A 14,483-nucleotide genomic window follows, 5' to 3' on the forward strand; every position below is an offset into this window, starting at 1 on the left:
AAATGATTCTGTGATTGTCATTCTGTGAAATTTCATACAGAACGTGTGTCATTTGGGGCCAAACTGATACAAACTTTTGCTAGCTTACAGCAGAGAGAAAGTTTGGCTTTTACTTTTCCGCAGCAGGAAATGTTGGTTATTCCCCTTTCAAGGATGGAATGCAAAGAGGAATAATGAAACATACCCCTGCCTTCCCCTCAAACCACTGCAAATAATGCAGTGCCGAAAATTATGAAAACAGTAATGCAATGTTTGAACATAACTGTTACCGAGTCATTTTATGTTCTTAATTTTTAATTATAAATTGGGTGTATTGCACCTAGAATAGCCTTTGGAGACTCTGGTTTACTTAACTCACCTCTGCTCAGTTCCTGGGCAAAAATACCAGTATATGGTAGGGGCTGGGAATCCAGCTGCTACGCACTGGAGAATACCATTGCTAAGTATATCCAGAGTGAGAATCTCTGGTTTTGCTGCAATAAACAAAAATGAGAGTCACACATTAGGGAAACACAGAATTTGCATTGCTACTTGCTCTTCACCCCAGCAACTTGTGTCCATCATCGTCCATGGAATTACTCAGGTGAACAGAGCTTCGCATGTTCAAGGGTGTCTGAATTGGTGTCCTGCAAGCACTGACCACCTGTGAAAATACCAGTTCTTACACTGAAAGCTTGGGTTGGATTTCAAAAGAATACCTTACCTCCACTGAGTATTTGGTTTGATGAAAGATCCTAAACCAGCAAAGCCCAGAGTTTAAACAACCCAAAGAAGTGTGTGCTTGGAACAACAGTGCAGTTCCTGCACAGCATGACTTCACCAGCCTGTAAAAAGGACAGTTTCTTCACAGTTCTAAGTGTACTAAATCTGTCAAACCACATCTCTCTTACATCTGCCCTTTGTATTAAATATTACCACTGCAGCCAGAAAAGGAACTACAGTGCAAGGCAACCAGTGCAAAGTCCCCGCAGAGCACATACGTCCCTCTAAGTTACCACTATCGAAATGCCTGACTGCCTGACTCTCTGAAACATTGCACGCAGAGGAAGTGAATATTTGGCTGAATGTAGTAGCTTTCCAAATGATAATTCATGATTGCTTTGGTAGTTTAGAGAGCAATCCAGCTAGCCAATGTCTCCTGCCGTGTCCTGCACCAGAACTAGTCCTGCACTCCGTTCAGGAGCTGCTGTTTCGAGCATGGCAGGAAACCAGAGCGATCAGATGGACTTTACAGTCATTTGTCCAACGTCATAGGCTTCAGCCAAGCACACCGCCAACACAGCAAGATGTTTTTCTTGGAGAAACTTGCAGTAGAGGCCTTATTTCCCATAACTACCTTAGCTTCCTTGCAAAATCACCCCAAAAAAAGTTAATGGGAAAAAAACCACAGTATATTCCAATGATGCTGCTCACCTGATAAGTACAAGTTAAGAGTCCATTATCAGTTAATACAACTTTACAGAAATGTAAGATGAACTTCTAATATCCTAGAAAGTTGTGAAGTTGTATAGACTACAGTGGGAAAACGCAGATTTACTTCAGATAAAATCCACATACAAAGATTGCACGGCGTTAGTTTTTAATGAATATTCTACTTGCTGATTAAATTAGAGGCAATAAAGCACACGTATATTCTCAATCACATAGCATCTCCTCATGACTCATGTTACAGGAACCGAATGTTCTTTCGTTTCTAAATCCGCATGTTGTGTTTTATGCAAACACCAAGAACCAAACATTGTTTCAAAATGTTGAGACGGATTTTCAGCATTACTCATTTGGTGAGGAACTCTTTGATAGCGCACAGCATCTCACCCAGCCTCAGTGCTCATGGAATACACACAATCCACATTTCCAAAATTCCTATCAAAATGGTTGGATTGTGAAATTGTAATTAGCTAATTTACTACCCACGTGCAAGCAATTTGTTTAGGTATATGCTATGTTCTACGCAATGTTACAACGCAATGTAACTCAAGAAATGAGAGAAATGAAAAGTCAAGTGTAAGAGGAAAATGAACATTAAACCCCAGAAAAAATATTGTGCCAGATTTGGGCTGCATCTAACACTTTGAGTGAGGGAAATGAAAATGCCCATGCTAGTCAGGCTTTTTCTGCTGTAATAAACTAGTGCAATAAAAGCCTGCCTACTCGGCCGTAAGTCCATGTGGACTCATCCTGCAGCAGCAGAGGGAGACGAGAAGCTGCGCAGGGTTAACGCCTCCAGCAGCCCAGCGGCGAGGGGTCTAGCCCTGGTGCCATGGGAAGCTGAGCTGAGCAGCCTCGTGAGAACAGCTGACCTGACAGCCGCTCTACCCGTGACATCCCTGGTGAAGCGCTTTGATGTGGCAATTAGCGTGACCAGCCTCTCTCCACCAGCACGGAGCGCTCCCAAGCCTCCCTGGCTCAGAGAAATTAAGAGATGCATTTCACTTGCGGCAGCGAAGGGCCCCCCACAGCTCCGTACAGAAGGGGATGGAGGCGGCTGCTACCACCATCTCCCCGGGCTGTGTGTCTCAGCACCTGCACCCCTTTCTGGCAGCCAGCGCTTCTTCCCCACCCACCAGCATAGGTGCTCCAGGGGACGCTGGAGCAAAGATGGACCGGCTTTGGCAAACAGATGCCAAGCTGCCACTGAGCATCTTCTTTAAAAGACATTTTACTGCCCTAGATTTTATGACTTTCACTGCCTAATTACACCTGGTATCAGACAGGTTCTTAATGACTAGACTTTGCTTACTGTTTTGGCTTTAACCTTTTAAATAGTTAACGTTTCACTACATTGCTTGGCATATATGCATATTGCCTTCCATAATCAGTCATTAGATGTCTTAAACTTCTAATTTCACTAAGTTCATTAACTGCTTTTCAGCTTTTATTAATGTTGATTCTGAATGTAGCAAAGAGGATTTATCCTATTTAATAGGAGGCCACTTCTATTTTATCTCAATGCTCTGTATAATAACATGCATATAATTGCTTTCTATTACTGATTTCCTGTTCTTCATCATTAACAAAGTAAATGTCTAAAAAGTAACACTTAATAGGTATTGTCTGTCATTGCAGTCAAAGAGAGAGGGCTTTCCTCCTGGAGCCACATTTTCTGGATCAGAATGAATCTTTTTATAATATCACGGTGACTCCTCGTTTGTTCACTGCATATTCCAATGACAGGAAAACTGCTGAGCTTGATCTATAATACCGTGACCCATTTTCTCTTTGCAGCATGAGCCTCAACTGCATAGGTAGTATTTTGTTGACTATAATTAAGCCCAGGTATTATTTTGCACTAAACTCAGATACTAGTTGGAAGATTCCTCCACTAATTGCTAGATGTACTGTACCTTGCCACTCTGGAGATTTCTACAATTTCTTAATTGTAACTCAGTTCAGTATGCTGCTTGTCAAGTTGTAATTTTCTTTTTGGCTCCTAATTTCAGAGCTGCTTCCTTCCTTGCTTTATGTCACATTTACTATGACTGACTGCATTACTTTTTTTTTTAAGCAATTTAGTATTGTTTCAGATTAGCATACGCAATTACTAAATGTGTTTAAATCCAAGGCAAGTATTTCTGCACAGGGTTTTTCACGTCTTTCAGCAAATACTTCAGCATCGATTTTTGTTTATGTGAAGACATTCTCCTGATTATGAATCCTGTTGTACCTGTTTGATTACTTTCTGCTGATTACTCACCCAAGCCAGATGTGTAAACATCACGAGCTACATCCCAGCAATTTATGCGAGATCCCCGCTGACAACAATGCCAGGTCAGAACACACCATTAAATTGGGATCTGACCCACCCACACATGACTCACCTTGGCAGTTACTCTGCTTCGTCGAATAATATGGTATGTTGTCGTGCAGTTTGTGTTTCACACCTAAATAATGAGCATTTTACAAGCCACTGAAAACAGGTTATTTTTCTTAAAAACAAACCCTTAGAAGGATCAATCTATTTCATCTCCTCTTTTCAAAACGAAAAAATATTTGCAGGAGCTTAGTCAAGGTGCCAAAAGAAAACCTTTTTGAGTCAAGTGTGTCAAATCCATCTGCTTCAGCAACGTCTGCAGTCCACACAGAGCTGCTGTGCGTGGTAAGCTGGACTCTACTGAGACGGCTTACACGTCTTCATTGCATCCCAAGGCTGGTCTTACTACTTACAAGACCAGTAGTTGAAGCAAGAGGGGAGAAGACTGAATGCTGCTGGTTGCACAGACAAGCCATTCAGAAGAACTAAGCTATCCACGCTCCCTCCTGCCTTGACCATACTGCTTCACCATGCTGTTCTTAGTCTGGTTTCTTAACCATGACCCACAGGGGTTTTCAGCTTTTATCAAGTAGCACATTCCTCAAAAGCGGCAACATGGAGCTCTGCACTGAGAACTGACAGCTGATGATGACAAAACTGTGGGCTGGGGTTTTTTTCAGTTCTTGTGCCCAGACTGCTCCCAAGCAGCCTGCAGAGCCTGGGAGAGCTGGGAGGCCCATAAACAGCCCCTTGCTCCAAGCGCACGTATGATGCTGCAAGTCAGAAAACACCATCCAGCCTCATGTGAACTGACAGTTCCACAGCCAACCTGCAATTTCTCCCATTCCTTCCCAGAAATTAAACTTCTGGTTCAACAATTTGCTCCGCTGATCTGTAAAATAGTAGAATTATCCCTCATGACTATAACCCACACCCATCCACAGTGGCAAAGGACATGGAGGTTGCCAGTGCCCTCCTCTCAGAAATCATAGCTAGGAAACGGAAGAGGCACGAGAATACAAATTACAACATTCACAGATGAAGGAAGAAATGCCATGTTCTGAAAGGAGCCCAAGTGACATTTCTAGACCCAAACTATGGCATTGCTAATAGTGACACTACAAATGTTGTCCTTCAGTGATAAATGAGAAGAATTCAAAATTAGTATCTAGGATTTTGTGCATTTGTGCAGGTCTCAACAGTCCTCTGCACAAGCCTACGCCCAGAGAAGGACACGTTGCTGCTGAAGCATAGCAGCAACACAGAACTGTATTTGCAGCACATCCACTCACTTTCTATACAGTTCCTCCTGCCGGGCTTGAAGGCATCATTCTCTACCTCGCCTTAGTTTCTCCAGTTTGCCTGCAGTCCCCTCCTGGTTTAATTTTCCTTAAGCTTGACCTTTAGCATCTGCCAATATTTGTTTGCTGAGACCATGAAATGCTCTAACAGGATTGCTCTGCTAAGAAGGACAGGGTTTCCTGAAGGTTTCATTGAATCCTTTTGGAATTTAGCTTTTTGTCTTCTTCGAAGAACGCTGTTTGGAACCGAGACCGATGCTCTTTTTTTACAAGCATGTCCCAAAGATGACAGCAAACATGATTGTAAAGCTATGCAGATTTCTCTAGCACACTGGTGATCTATATTATTATACAGAAGTATTTAGATGCCAAAAGGCACACGTGAATAATTCTCCTGACAAGCTTTAAAACTCTGCATCCAACTCAAACAAATTAAAGACAATTAACAGCTTAACTTGGCTGCCAAAAATGCCCATTATAATCCATGTATATCCTGCTCCACCTTAAATTATCAAATGTTTATAGTACACGCTTATTTTTGAGATCCTCTTTCCAGGTGCTACAGTTTTTTTCCGATATAAACTATCTATCTGCTCTCTGGTAACCTCTGGAATACATTCGCTAGAATGGAAGGTCAAGCTGGATAGTAAGTGGATTTGTGTAAGTACTCTGCACTTTTATATCTTGACATTTAAATAGTTTTCCAGCATGTGCTTCATTTCAGAAAGCCTCTCATATGCTGAACTACACTGTGACATCTTGTGCATACATTATGTTGTATAAAATACAATGACTGTGATAATGAAATATTTCAGACTGTTCACTTACTTACTTTTTACATAGACATTAAATGTTACAGAGGAGCTGGCATCAGAATTGGACACAAAAAATGTGTAAATGCCTCCTTCTGTTCCTTTTAATCGGGTAAGGTGAAGTTCACTTGTATAACTGTAAAGAAAAAAATTAAGCATTACTGATGCTCACAACTTGCAGTGAACAGGCAATTGCTGCACAGAAGCTAGGGAGTGAATTATTAGCGTACCATCTTCTTCTGCAGACACTGTCCATGCCGACACTCTTATCTTGCATTACAACTGCCTTTGCATTACAGCATCCAATAGTTTGCCACTTCTAACACCCAGATGTGTGCCCGGGTGACAGCTCAGCACCCCGTGTGTGCACCACCACCTGCTCCTTTCCTCGCTGAGGAGGGAACCCAGATACACAGCCCAGGCCACACGTGCTAGGTGCTACACTGGATTTTTGGAGGACCAGGGCTGAGGAGAGAACAGTGCACAGCAGAAATAAAAGCATAAGCTGTTGTCCAGAGCACTGGGCTCTGCTGTGGTGCTGGAGGGAGTCTCTGCACGCAAACCGCTTTATGTTCTTATTTTTGTTTATTGGGCAGGAATGGCATCTTGTAGGTGAGTCATGAGTTTGTGGCCCACTGGTCCTCAGATGGTGTGGTTAGCTCAATGCTATTCCAAATCTAGGTTAGCAGACTTTGCACCAGTTACTGTGGTAAGCCACATGGACTACGAGATCTTTTATAATCACAATTTTCTCACCATCTCTACTTTCGTCTTTCCAGAGCAGACTCTAGTTTGTTGTTCCAAACTTAAATCGATAGCACTTACTATCATTCATATTACCTGTTATTGCTCATAGTCTTGAACTTGACATAATGGTCTGATGAATTCTGTAATGTTTCGTTCATGTACATCCAGACTTCTTCCTTCGGTTTTGGATATGCCTCATATTCAACTGTTAAATTTCCATTTTGTCCTGCATTTATATCTATTGTGGTATTCATTGTTGCAAGCAAACGGACAAATCCTTTAGCTGATGGCCATAAGAGGAGAAGAAAAACAATTTCAGGGGCATTTAGAAGATTGTCAGTACTCTAACCACACTTAGACTACTTCAAGATCTAGTGATCAAACATCCAACTGTGAAACAGGAAACTTTATCTACAAAGCAGAACTTGAACCCTCACCTGCTAAAACCAAGGCCACTAGCTATATATAGCAATGAGGCACAGAACTTAAAGTAGCCTTGAGTGCCTTAACAGAAATAATTCCATCTTCTGGTGATAAATAGCCTCTATTTGCTTGTGGCAAAAAAGGATTTGCTTCTACTCAAGTATTTTTCCAAAAATCAGAGTCACTAAATGTATGGTACAAAAGAAACACGAAGAAAAAAGCAAGATAAATTGATCATTTATGACAATATACTAGAGTATTTGAGGTTTCTTTGTCAAGTTAATTAAGAATGACATTACAAATGAAGCTATTAAAAACTATAATTGGAGAAAAATGTGCTAAGTCCACAGGCCTGGATACCAATTGTCTTAAACTAAGGCATTTCTGTTCATCTACTGCTGGGTCTTAATCTTTTGTTTGGCAGATACCATTTATCATTGTGCGATTCCGTTCCAAAATACCATGTGGAGCAGCATCCTTACTACAGTGGTTTTAATTTCATTAATAAACTCATCAGCTTCAGGATTGTTCAATTTGAAAAGACAAATTTTTCAGTCCTATTACACAAATTCATATGGGAATTATCAGTTTGACAGGCAGATTGCAATTACAAGGAAAGACATTTACTGAGTGAGCTTGAATTTAGACCGAAAGTCAATCTCGGATCCCTGCTTTTTCCCTCCTTCTAGTAACCAAACTGCTGTGGCCAGCTGGGCACCTGAGCTCGGGAAAAACAGAGCCAGTGGGGCTTGGTGAAAGCATATGGAGCTGCCAGAGCACTTGACAGATGCTTCAGAGAAGAAAGGATGAAGTAAACTCACAGCAGGCAGGTATGCTCTAAAATGCTTTCCATCGTCAGAAAAGAGCAAAAGGTTTTAAATCTGGAAACTGAAGATTTTTAGTTCCTTCGCAGAGCTTTTTTCTATTTTCTGTATAAACACAGGATCCCTCACGCAACCTAGATTCAAAATCAGACCCAAGACCCTGCAAATAAAATTGTGCGATTGTGCTATCAGTCCCCAAAACAGTTCTAAAAACTGTTTATGATTAGATAAATCAACTGTTAAAAAAAGTAATTAGAAAATTTACCAAAAATACCCTTTATTTCTTGTAAACCTTTTGGCTAATGTTAAAGCCACTGCGATTTAGAAACTGATACAATCCCAGGATCTCTCCAGTACATGTCATACACCACTTCCCAGGACCCTGAGAGCTGGCACAGTTCAAATAAATATAGTCAATTTGATAATGAATGGTTAGACATCCAGGAGGCAGAGTTTGTTTTATTTTAAGTCAAATGGAGAGGTGGCAGGAGAAAAGTATCTTGAAAAGGAAAGATTCCAGCTTTTCTCTGGTATTTTTTATTAAATACAAACTTTGCATTTTACTAAATACAAACTTGTTACTTTATTTTCTACTTTTTATAACGCCATGCTTTATTTTAGTCCCCAGACTTTCCAAAGTCAACCCTTTTTAAAGCCTCATTTGCATACGTAGTCCTAAGAACTTCTGTAGTTAAGAACTTCCCTCCTCTTACAATAAAATCTTTCATACTGTTCCCCTTGGGTAGAAGATTTTCTTTCATACTTCACACTGTTTCACTCTTTTACATATGAATTTAGGCTCTCCTGTAAAAAAATGAGGAAAACATCACCACCATTATGAGCCCTACCCCCTCGAATGGCAGAGCCTCAAAAGGCTAAGGGCACTCAAACCTCTGCTGCTCTGCTGAAGATCTGACCCACATAGGTCAAATACTTCTGTTTTCTTTAAGTTACCGGGGAAAGCAAAAAAAGCAATGTTGCAGTTTTCTGTGCAATAGAAAAACAGATTTGAAAAGGAAAAATGATCCAAGGCTACACTTCCCTCAGTTACCACACCCTGGACTGGTGAGGAACTGAAGTGATTTTAGCCAACTACGCAGGCTTCTTCAGAATTATCTTATTAAGTATACCGACTCGTCCTTAATTGGTTTATCAAATTAGCAGATTTCGGCAGCTTTAAAATTCAAAAGGCACTGCGTGTCACCCAAGTTAATATAAAGCAGACTCTACATGAGTCTGTTGTTAAACAAGAGGAGGGAGGGAGTTCGCTCACTGTTAAGGGACACGATCCAAAACCTGTGGAAGTGATGGATAGTGGGATCATGGGTTTACCATGGGGGTGAACTCTGTAACAACTTCATGCTGTCTATGCACACTGCAGTGTTCCTCACGGCATTATTTTAAATAGAGGTACATACACAGCTTCCACACAAAAAACACTGACATGCCGATGTCAGCAAAATTTCCTGTGCTTGGAAGGCAGGTATTAAAGACACGCTTTGTGCTTGTGCTGCCAAATTACTTAAGCGTAGCGATAGTACCAGGAAAAGGTAAGTTACTTGCTTCATTAAGACTGGATTAAATTTAAAATTAAACCAGGAAGGATGAGACAAACCAGAGAGATGGAAACACTGTTGGACGGTTGTTCTAACATCACATTCCAATAAAATGCAAAGGGTTATAGAAATTAAAGTAGTCATACACACCACAACACTTCCTCAGCCATTCCATATGGTACCAGTCAGCAATAACCTTTTAAAACAACTTTACTCACTGAGGTTTGGAGGAAAGGAGAGAGATAGAAGGGAAGGCTCCCCGGTGTTCTCACTTTCTACCTCCCGCTCTTAGAAATGTTAAGATTTCTACAAGAACTATTTACCTAGTGCTTTCAAGGTTACTGTGGCATTGGTTTTTCCAAAAGGGTTTTCTGCTTGGCACGTGAATTCTCCAGAATCATTAACTCCCACTGAACGGATGCTCAATGTTAATTTCCTTTCATATCCATAATCACCCAAATTTCTGCTTTTGCTTGTAACAATCTGTCGGTAAAAAACAATTAACATCTAAAACACTGTGTATGCAGCATCTTTCCTAGATAAATTAAAAATAGAAGTAATTATAACTTTGCTATATTAATATTCATAACTTTAAACCGGAATAATAAGCCAGCACGACAAACCTGTCACTAGAATCTCTCCATGCAAAACAAGTGTGTGATAAGCTGGTTTTGGGAGATAATGTCCTCTCCTAGGTCCTATCCCCTCCCCTTATTCTTTATTTTTTTCCTCCTCAAGCTCCACTGTAAGGCAAGAACGCGTGTGTGCGTGCGTCTGTGTGTCTGTATCTGTCTGTCTGTGTGTATGTGTGTGTGTGTGTGTTCGTCTGCCCCAAGAGAGCCAAATGGGAGAGATAAGCCCTAGCCACAAAGCTGAAACTCTAATTTCTTCAAATATTTCAATCATATGGAGAAAAGCATGGTGTGCCCAACAACAGACCCAGCTCACTCTGGCTAAATTTCTAATGCTGATGAAGGTGAGGAACCAACAGAAGGTTTTATTTGCACTAACAACGCTTCTAGCTGTAGGGCTCGATGCAAAATGAACACTGGGTCTTGACTTTCCTAATGCTCAGAAGCTGCAGCTTTTGTAAAAACTCATTGCAACTCTGAAGTGTGGTTGCAATGCTTCCTAGTGAATGACAAGAGAGAATTTCCAAAGCATTGAGTATACCACAACTCTATGCCTAAGTATGCATGCTGGAACTAAAGAAAAAATAAACGCTTTGAGGTGTTGACTTTAGTTTCTGTGAGAATGCTCGGTGTGGTTGGAAAGACTGATAAATTTACATTGATAAATCCAAATGCAGGCCTGGACTTGTTGTGATTTTCTAGCAGAATGATTTCCATTCTTGGAGGTGCCAAGACATTCTAGACAAATGTAATCTTCTCAATGCATTTTTGGTTTCTCCTGAACTATAATAATCACAAATAGCAGTTTGGTTTCTATGGATGTGCTTCCTTATAACAAGTCTCCTAATTTTCAAAAGTGGTGATAACTTCAGTCATACACGGGAAGTGTTTTGAGTTTTTTTCCTTTGACCTGTTCAGGACAAAATGTAATTCTGCATCTATATAAACATGAATTTTATGTATTCTGTTTCAGTACAAAATTTAATTTGACAGTCAATATTTAAAAGATAGCATCCCATGCTATTTACCAGAAAGGACAGAAAGGTCAAACTTATTTGGTCAAAAATATTTTCCTCGTGGCTTTTACTCATAAAATGAAAAGTGATAAAGCACAAAAACTTAAGGGAAGATCCTGATTTCATCACACTGTAACAGGAAAAGCGTGGGAACGATAGAAGAAATGAAGTTCTCAGATGAAGGACTTGGCATAGGACCAAAAGCCCCATCTGCATGTCCCAGGCCACCTTCATGTCATTTAGACCTCCTCAACCCTTGGAGCTGCGAGGTGGGATTTCTAGAGCAGTGAGCACTTACTGGGAGCAGCTCTGCCAGAGCCGTCAGATTAGCAAAGCATGGCACACCCAGCCCTAGGGAATGGGCCTCCCGTTCGCTATCTGCCCGAGGAGATGTGATTTATCCAAACATCACAGCATCACAGAAGCCTTTTTCTCCATACACATGTGGACTGAGAATTACGTATTCTGGTCACTACCATTAGCAGTAAAAGACCAGCCAATTAGCATGGGAACGTATACGGCAAGAGTTACTAACAGGTTTTCACAAGGACTTTTAATTCATTTAAATTTCAGGGTATACCCAGAAGACCAAGAAGCATCCTTAAAAACAACCCAGTGCCTGCTGCTCATTTCAAAGGCAGAGCTGGCCTCGTGCTGCCTGACCAGGGGAGGGGATCTCTCTGCCCCTCGTCTGCAGAATAGCTGTGCTGCCAGTAGCAAACTCTCCTCGAGCACTTAGCCTGCCAATAATTTGATTTGGTGATGCCAGGCAGTAACTTCATCTATCACTACAGACAGAAGCCAGTTCACTGGTTCATTTTTCAGAAGTTTCCCAGTTAGTGAGGCACACCATGTAATTTAAATGAATTAATCATTCCTGTGAATGCTTACTACTATTCCTGTCACATACAATCCCATGCTAATTAGCAGGTATTTTACTGTTAATGATAACGACTAGAATATGTAATTTGCAGTCCATGTGTTGATATTTGCAGCTCCCATTGATTGCAATGTGATGTGTAGGCACTCCGTGCTTCCGTATTTAGGCAGTCCAACAGAGGTCACCTGAACTTCACATTGAAGAACCTAACTTTAATTTCTGTTTGGGAAGAGAAGCCCGTGCAGATGCTTTTCCTCCCAGCCACCCGCACGGGCACAGGACAGTTGTTGCTGGCCCCACACTAGTCTGTGGGATGCAAGACCTTTGGAAATGCAAGAAATCCAAATGGATATAGCATCAGGTATCCAAGACAAGCACTCTACAGAGAGTTTGTGTACTGTGCTGAGACATACATGATACAATTAAAGGAACTCACCCCACTTTTGTGAGAAATCCAACTAGCTTGTACACTGCTATCCACATCTGTGATTATGCATGTAACTTCAAATTCTTCCCCTTCTTTGAGAAGCTCGTAGGTTTTGGATAAGGTGATGACAGGTAGAGTTTTGTGAACTGGAAAATAATTTAGAAGTGTGTAACTTTTCATTAGCTTCAGAGCTTTCACGGGGGCATAAAAATCAACAGTCATTAACTTTCCAATAAAATTTCAGGCCTTCGAGAGGTACTCAAATTTCTTTAACATATTACACAGTTGTTCCTTTATAACAAGCACATTTCTGCTTCAATCTCCTTTCAAATTACACTTAAAGTCAGATAACACTTGTTAGAGCTTAGCAACTTGCATGAAGAAACTTGAACAATGTTGAACCGTCAATGAGACGATTCATTCTATGACAGCGATTAAAAAGTTGCACTCTGTAACCGAAAACACAGTGAGGATCAGCCACTGAAGAACCGCAGCCTAGCATTAACTACAACTTTTAATTACAAATTACTACAGCTGACGTGAAGTACTGTCCGACAGATCCCTGGAAGGCCCCTCATGGACAGCCTAGGAATGACAGGTATAGCTCAAGGATTTCAGCACACCCGCCTCTGAAAGCACCACAACTTGTACTCACGGTGAGGGTTCACAGAGGTGGCTGGAGCCAAGACCGTGGGCAAGTTCGTCACCCAAGAGGTAGGTGGTTACAAGTAGCCGTGGGCTAGCTGTACCCCTGCTTTGGGGTGTCTTTTGTCAATAGTCAAGTATATTTGAGGACTATGTGTCTCTTATTTCCGCAAAGCTCTTCAGCTCTTCCTCTGTTCCCTCCACAGTTCGTTTTTCCGTTTTCTTCATCCTTTCTTCAACTTTTCCTCATTTATCAGACTCCAGTGAACTTCCCACTAGGGCTTTTATGCAGGAAGACTCACTTTCAAACCGTGAACGCAACATATATCAGATAAGGCCTTCCAGACTCTCTTCCTGCCTCTGACACAGGCTTTGTAGTTGTCTTAGGTAAATTATACGAAACTTAGGAAAACACCACACTTTTCAGCCATTCATACTTCAACAATAATGTTTTCCTCATGTTCTACAGAAGAGAACAAAGAAACATGTTTGCTCTCTTCAGATATAAAGGCTCGCATAAAAATCACCCCCCAGCATTCAGCAGTACCCAAGAGACAGGAGGAAGTCGGTGCAGAAGACGTGCTGTGTTCTCACCCGCCAGCAACATCTACGGACAACAAAAAAAAAGCCGTAAGGCCATAAAGCCCCTCATTGTTTTGAGAAGGGCTGGACATAAACACTCCCTGTGCTATCGTAGCAGGGCTGGTGTATGTCTGAGTACGCCTGCACAGCTCCCTGTTTCACAGATGCCTCTTCTGTCTTTCTGCACCAGAAGCTCAAGCCTGGGGGTCTCAGTGCCACGTTATGATTACAAAAACAATGCCCACCAAAAGGTCTCCAACACATTTAAGTCTTCAGCCAAGAAGAAGGTAGGAGTTTTACCTGGTGAACTCGACAAGGATTGAACACTACAGCACAGTAATTACAACACTGAGGACGACAATGCTGCTTTACTGCCGATGGCCTTCAGTAGATGCTTCCACTTACTGCACGCTTTCCCCCAGACGGAGAACGCGGGCAGAGCGCCCAGGTCCCCCGCATCAGTGGGCTGCTGGCGATGGATGCCAGCTCAGCACCCTCCCATCTGAAGTCACTGCTGTATCAAGCAAGTACAGACTTTTATCCCGCAAAAAATACTAAAACTTGTACTCTCCAATGTCAGAGAAATGTCAGTTATGTCAATCAACTGCTTTCTTTGGTCATCACTGAAAAAACAGTAGGAAAAAAAACCTTGTTACAGAACAAACAACAGAGACAGCAAGAACGGACTTGATTTTTGTCATCAAAAGAGAATGCCAGAGATGCCTGTACTGATTAAACTTTTGTCCTTCTTCTCAGTAATTGAAATTTAGTGTTCATTAAAATTCACTATATCAGAGCTTCCAAATCACCAGGAAAAAGACTTCTTCAATTTGCCACAGCAAACTGCACACTTGAGATGGCCCCCGCTGCCCACCCCCTGACCCACC

At 41.5% G+C, this 14,483-nt stretch overlaps 1 protein-coding gene across 1 annotated transcript in view; it reads right to left on the reverse strand.

The window, feature by feature from the left end:
• Positions 1 to 13,621, reverse strand: part of KIT (v-kit Hardy-Zuckerman 4 feline sarcoma viral oncogene homolog) — a 29,718-nt gene extending 16,097 nt beyond the window's left edge. The window contains exons 1-6 of the mRNA XM_009584376.1: positions 13,609 to 13,621; positions 12,379 to 12,515; positions 9,738 to 9,897; positions 6,705 to 6,894; positions 5,885 to 6,000; positions 359 to 473 (exon numbers count right to left, since the gene is read on the reverse strand). Of these exons, the coding sequence (XP_009582671.1) occupies positions 359 to 473; positions 5,885 to 6,000; positions 6,705 to 6,894; positions 9,738 to 9,897; positions 12,379 to 12,515; positions 13,609 to 13,621 (731 nt within the window). The remainder of the gene's footprint in view (positions 1 to 358; positions 474 to 5,884; positions 6,001 to 6,704; positions 6,895 to 9,737; positions 9,898 to 12,378; positions 12,516 to 13,608) is intronic.
• Positions 13,622 to 14,483: the final 862 nt, after the last annotated feature.

This window comes from Fulmarus glacialis, unplaced genomic scaffold, assembly GCF_000690835.1.
Source record: "Fulmarus glacialis isolate BGI_N327 unplaced genomic scaffold, ASM69083v1 scaffold39748, whole genome shotgun sequence".
NCBI lineage: Eukaryota > Metazoa > Chordata > Aves > Procellariiformes > Procellariidae > Fulmarus > Fulmarus glacialis.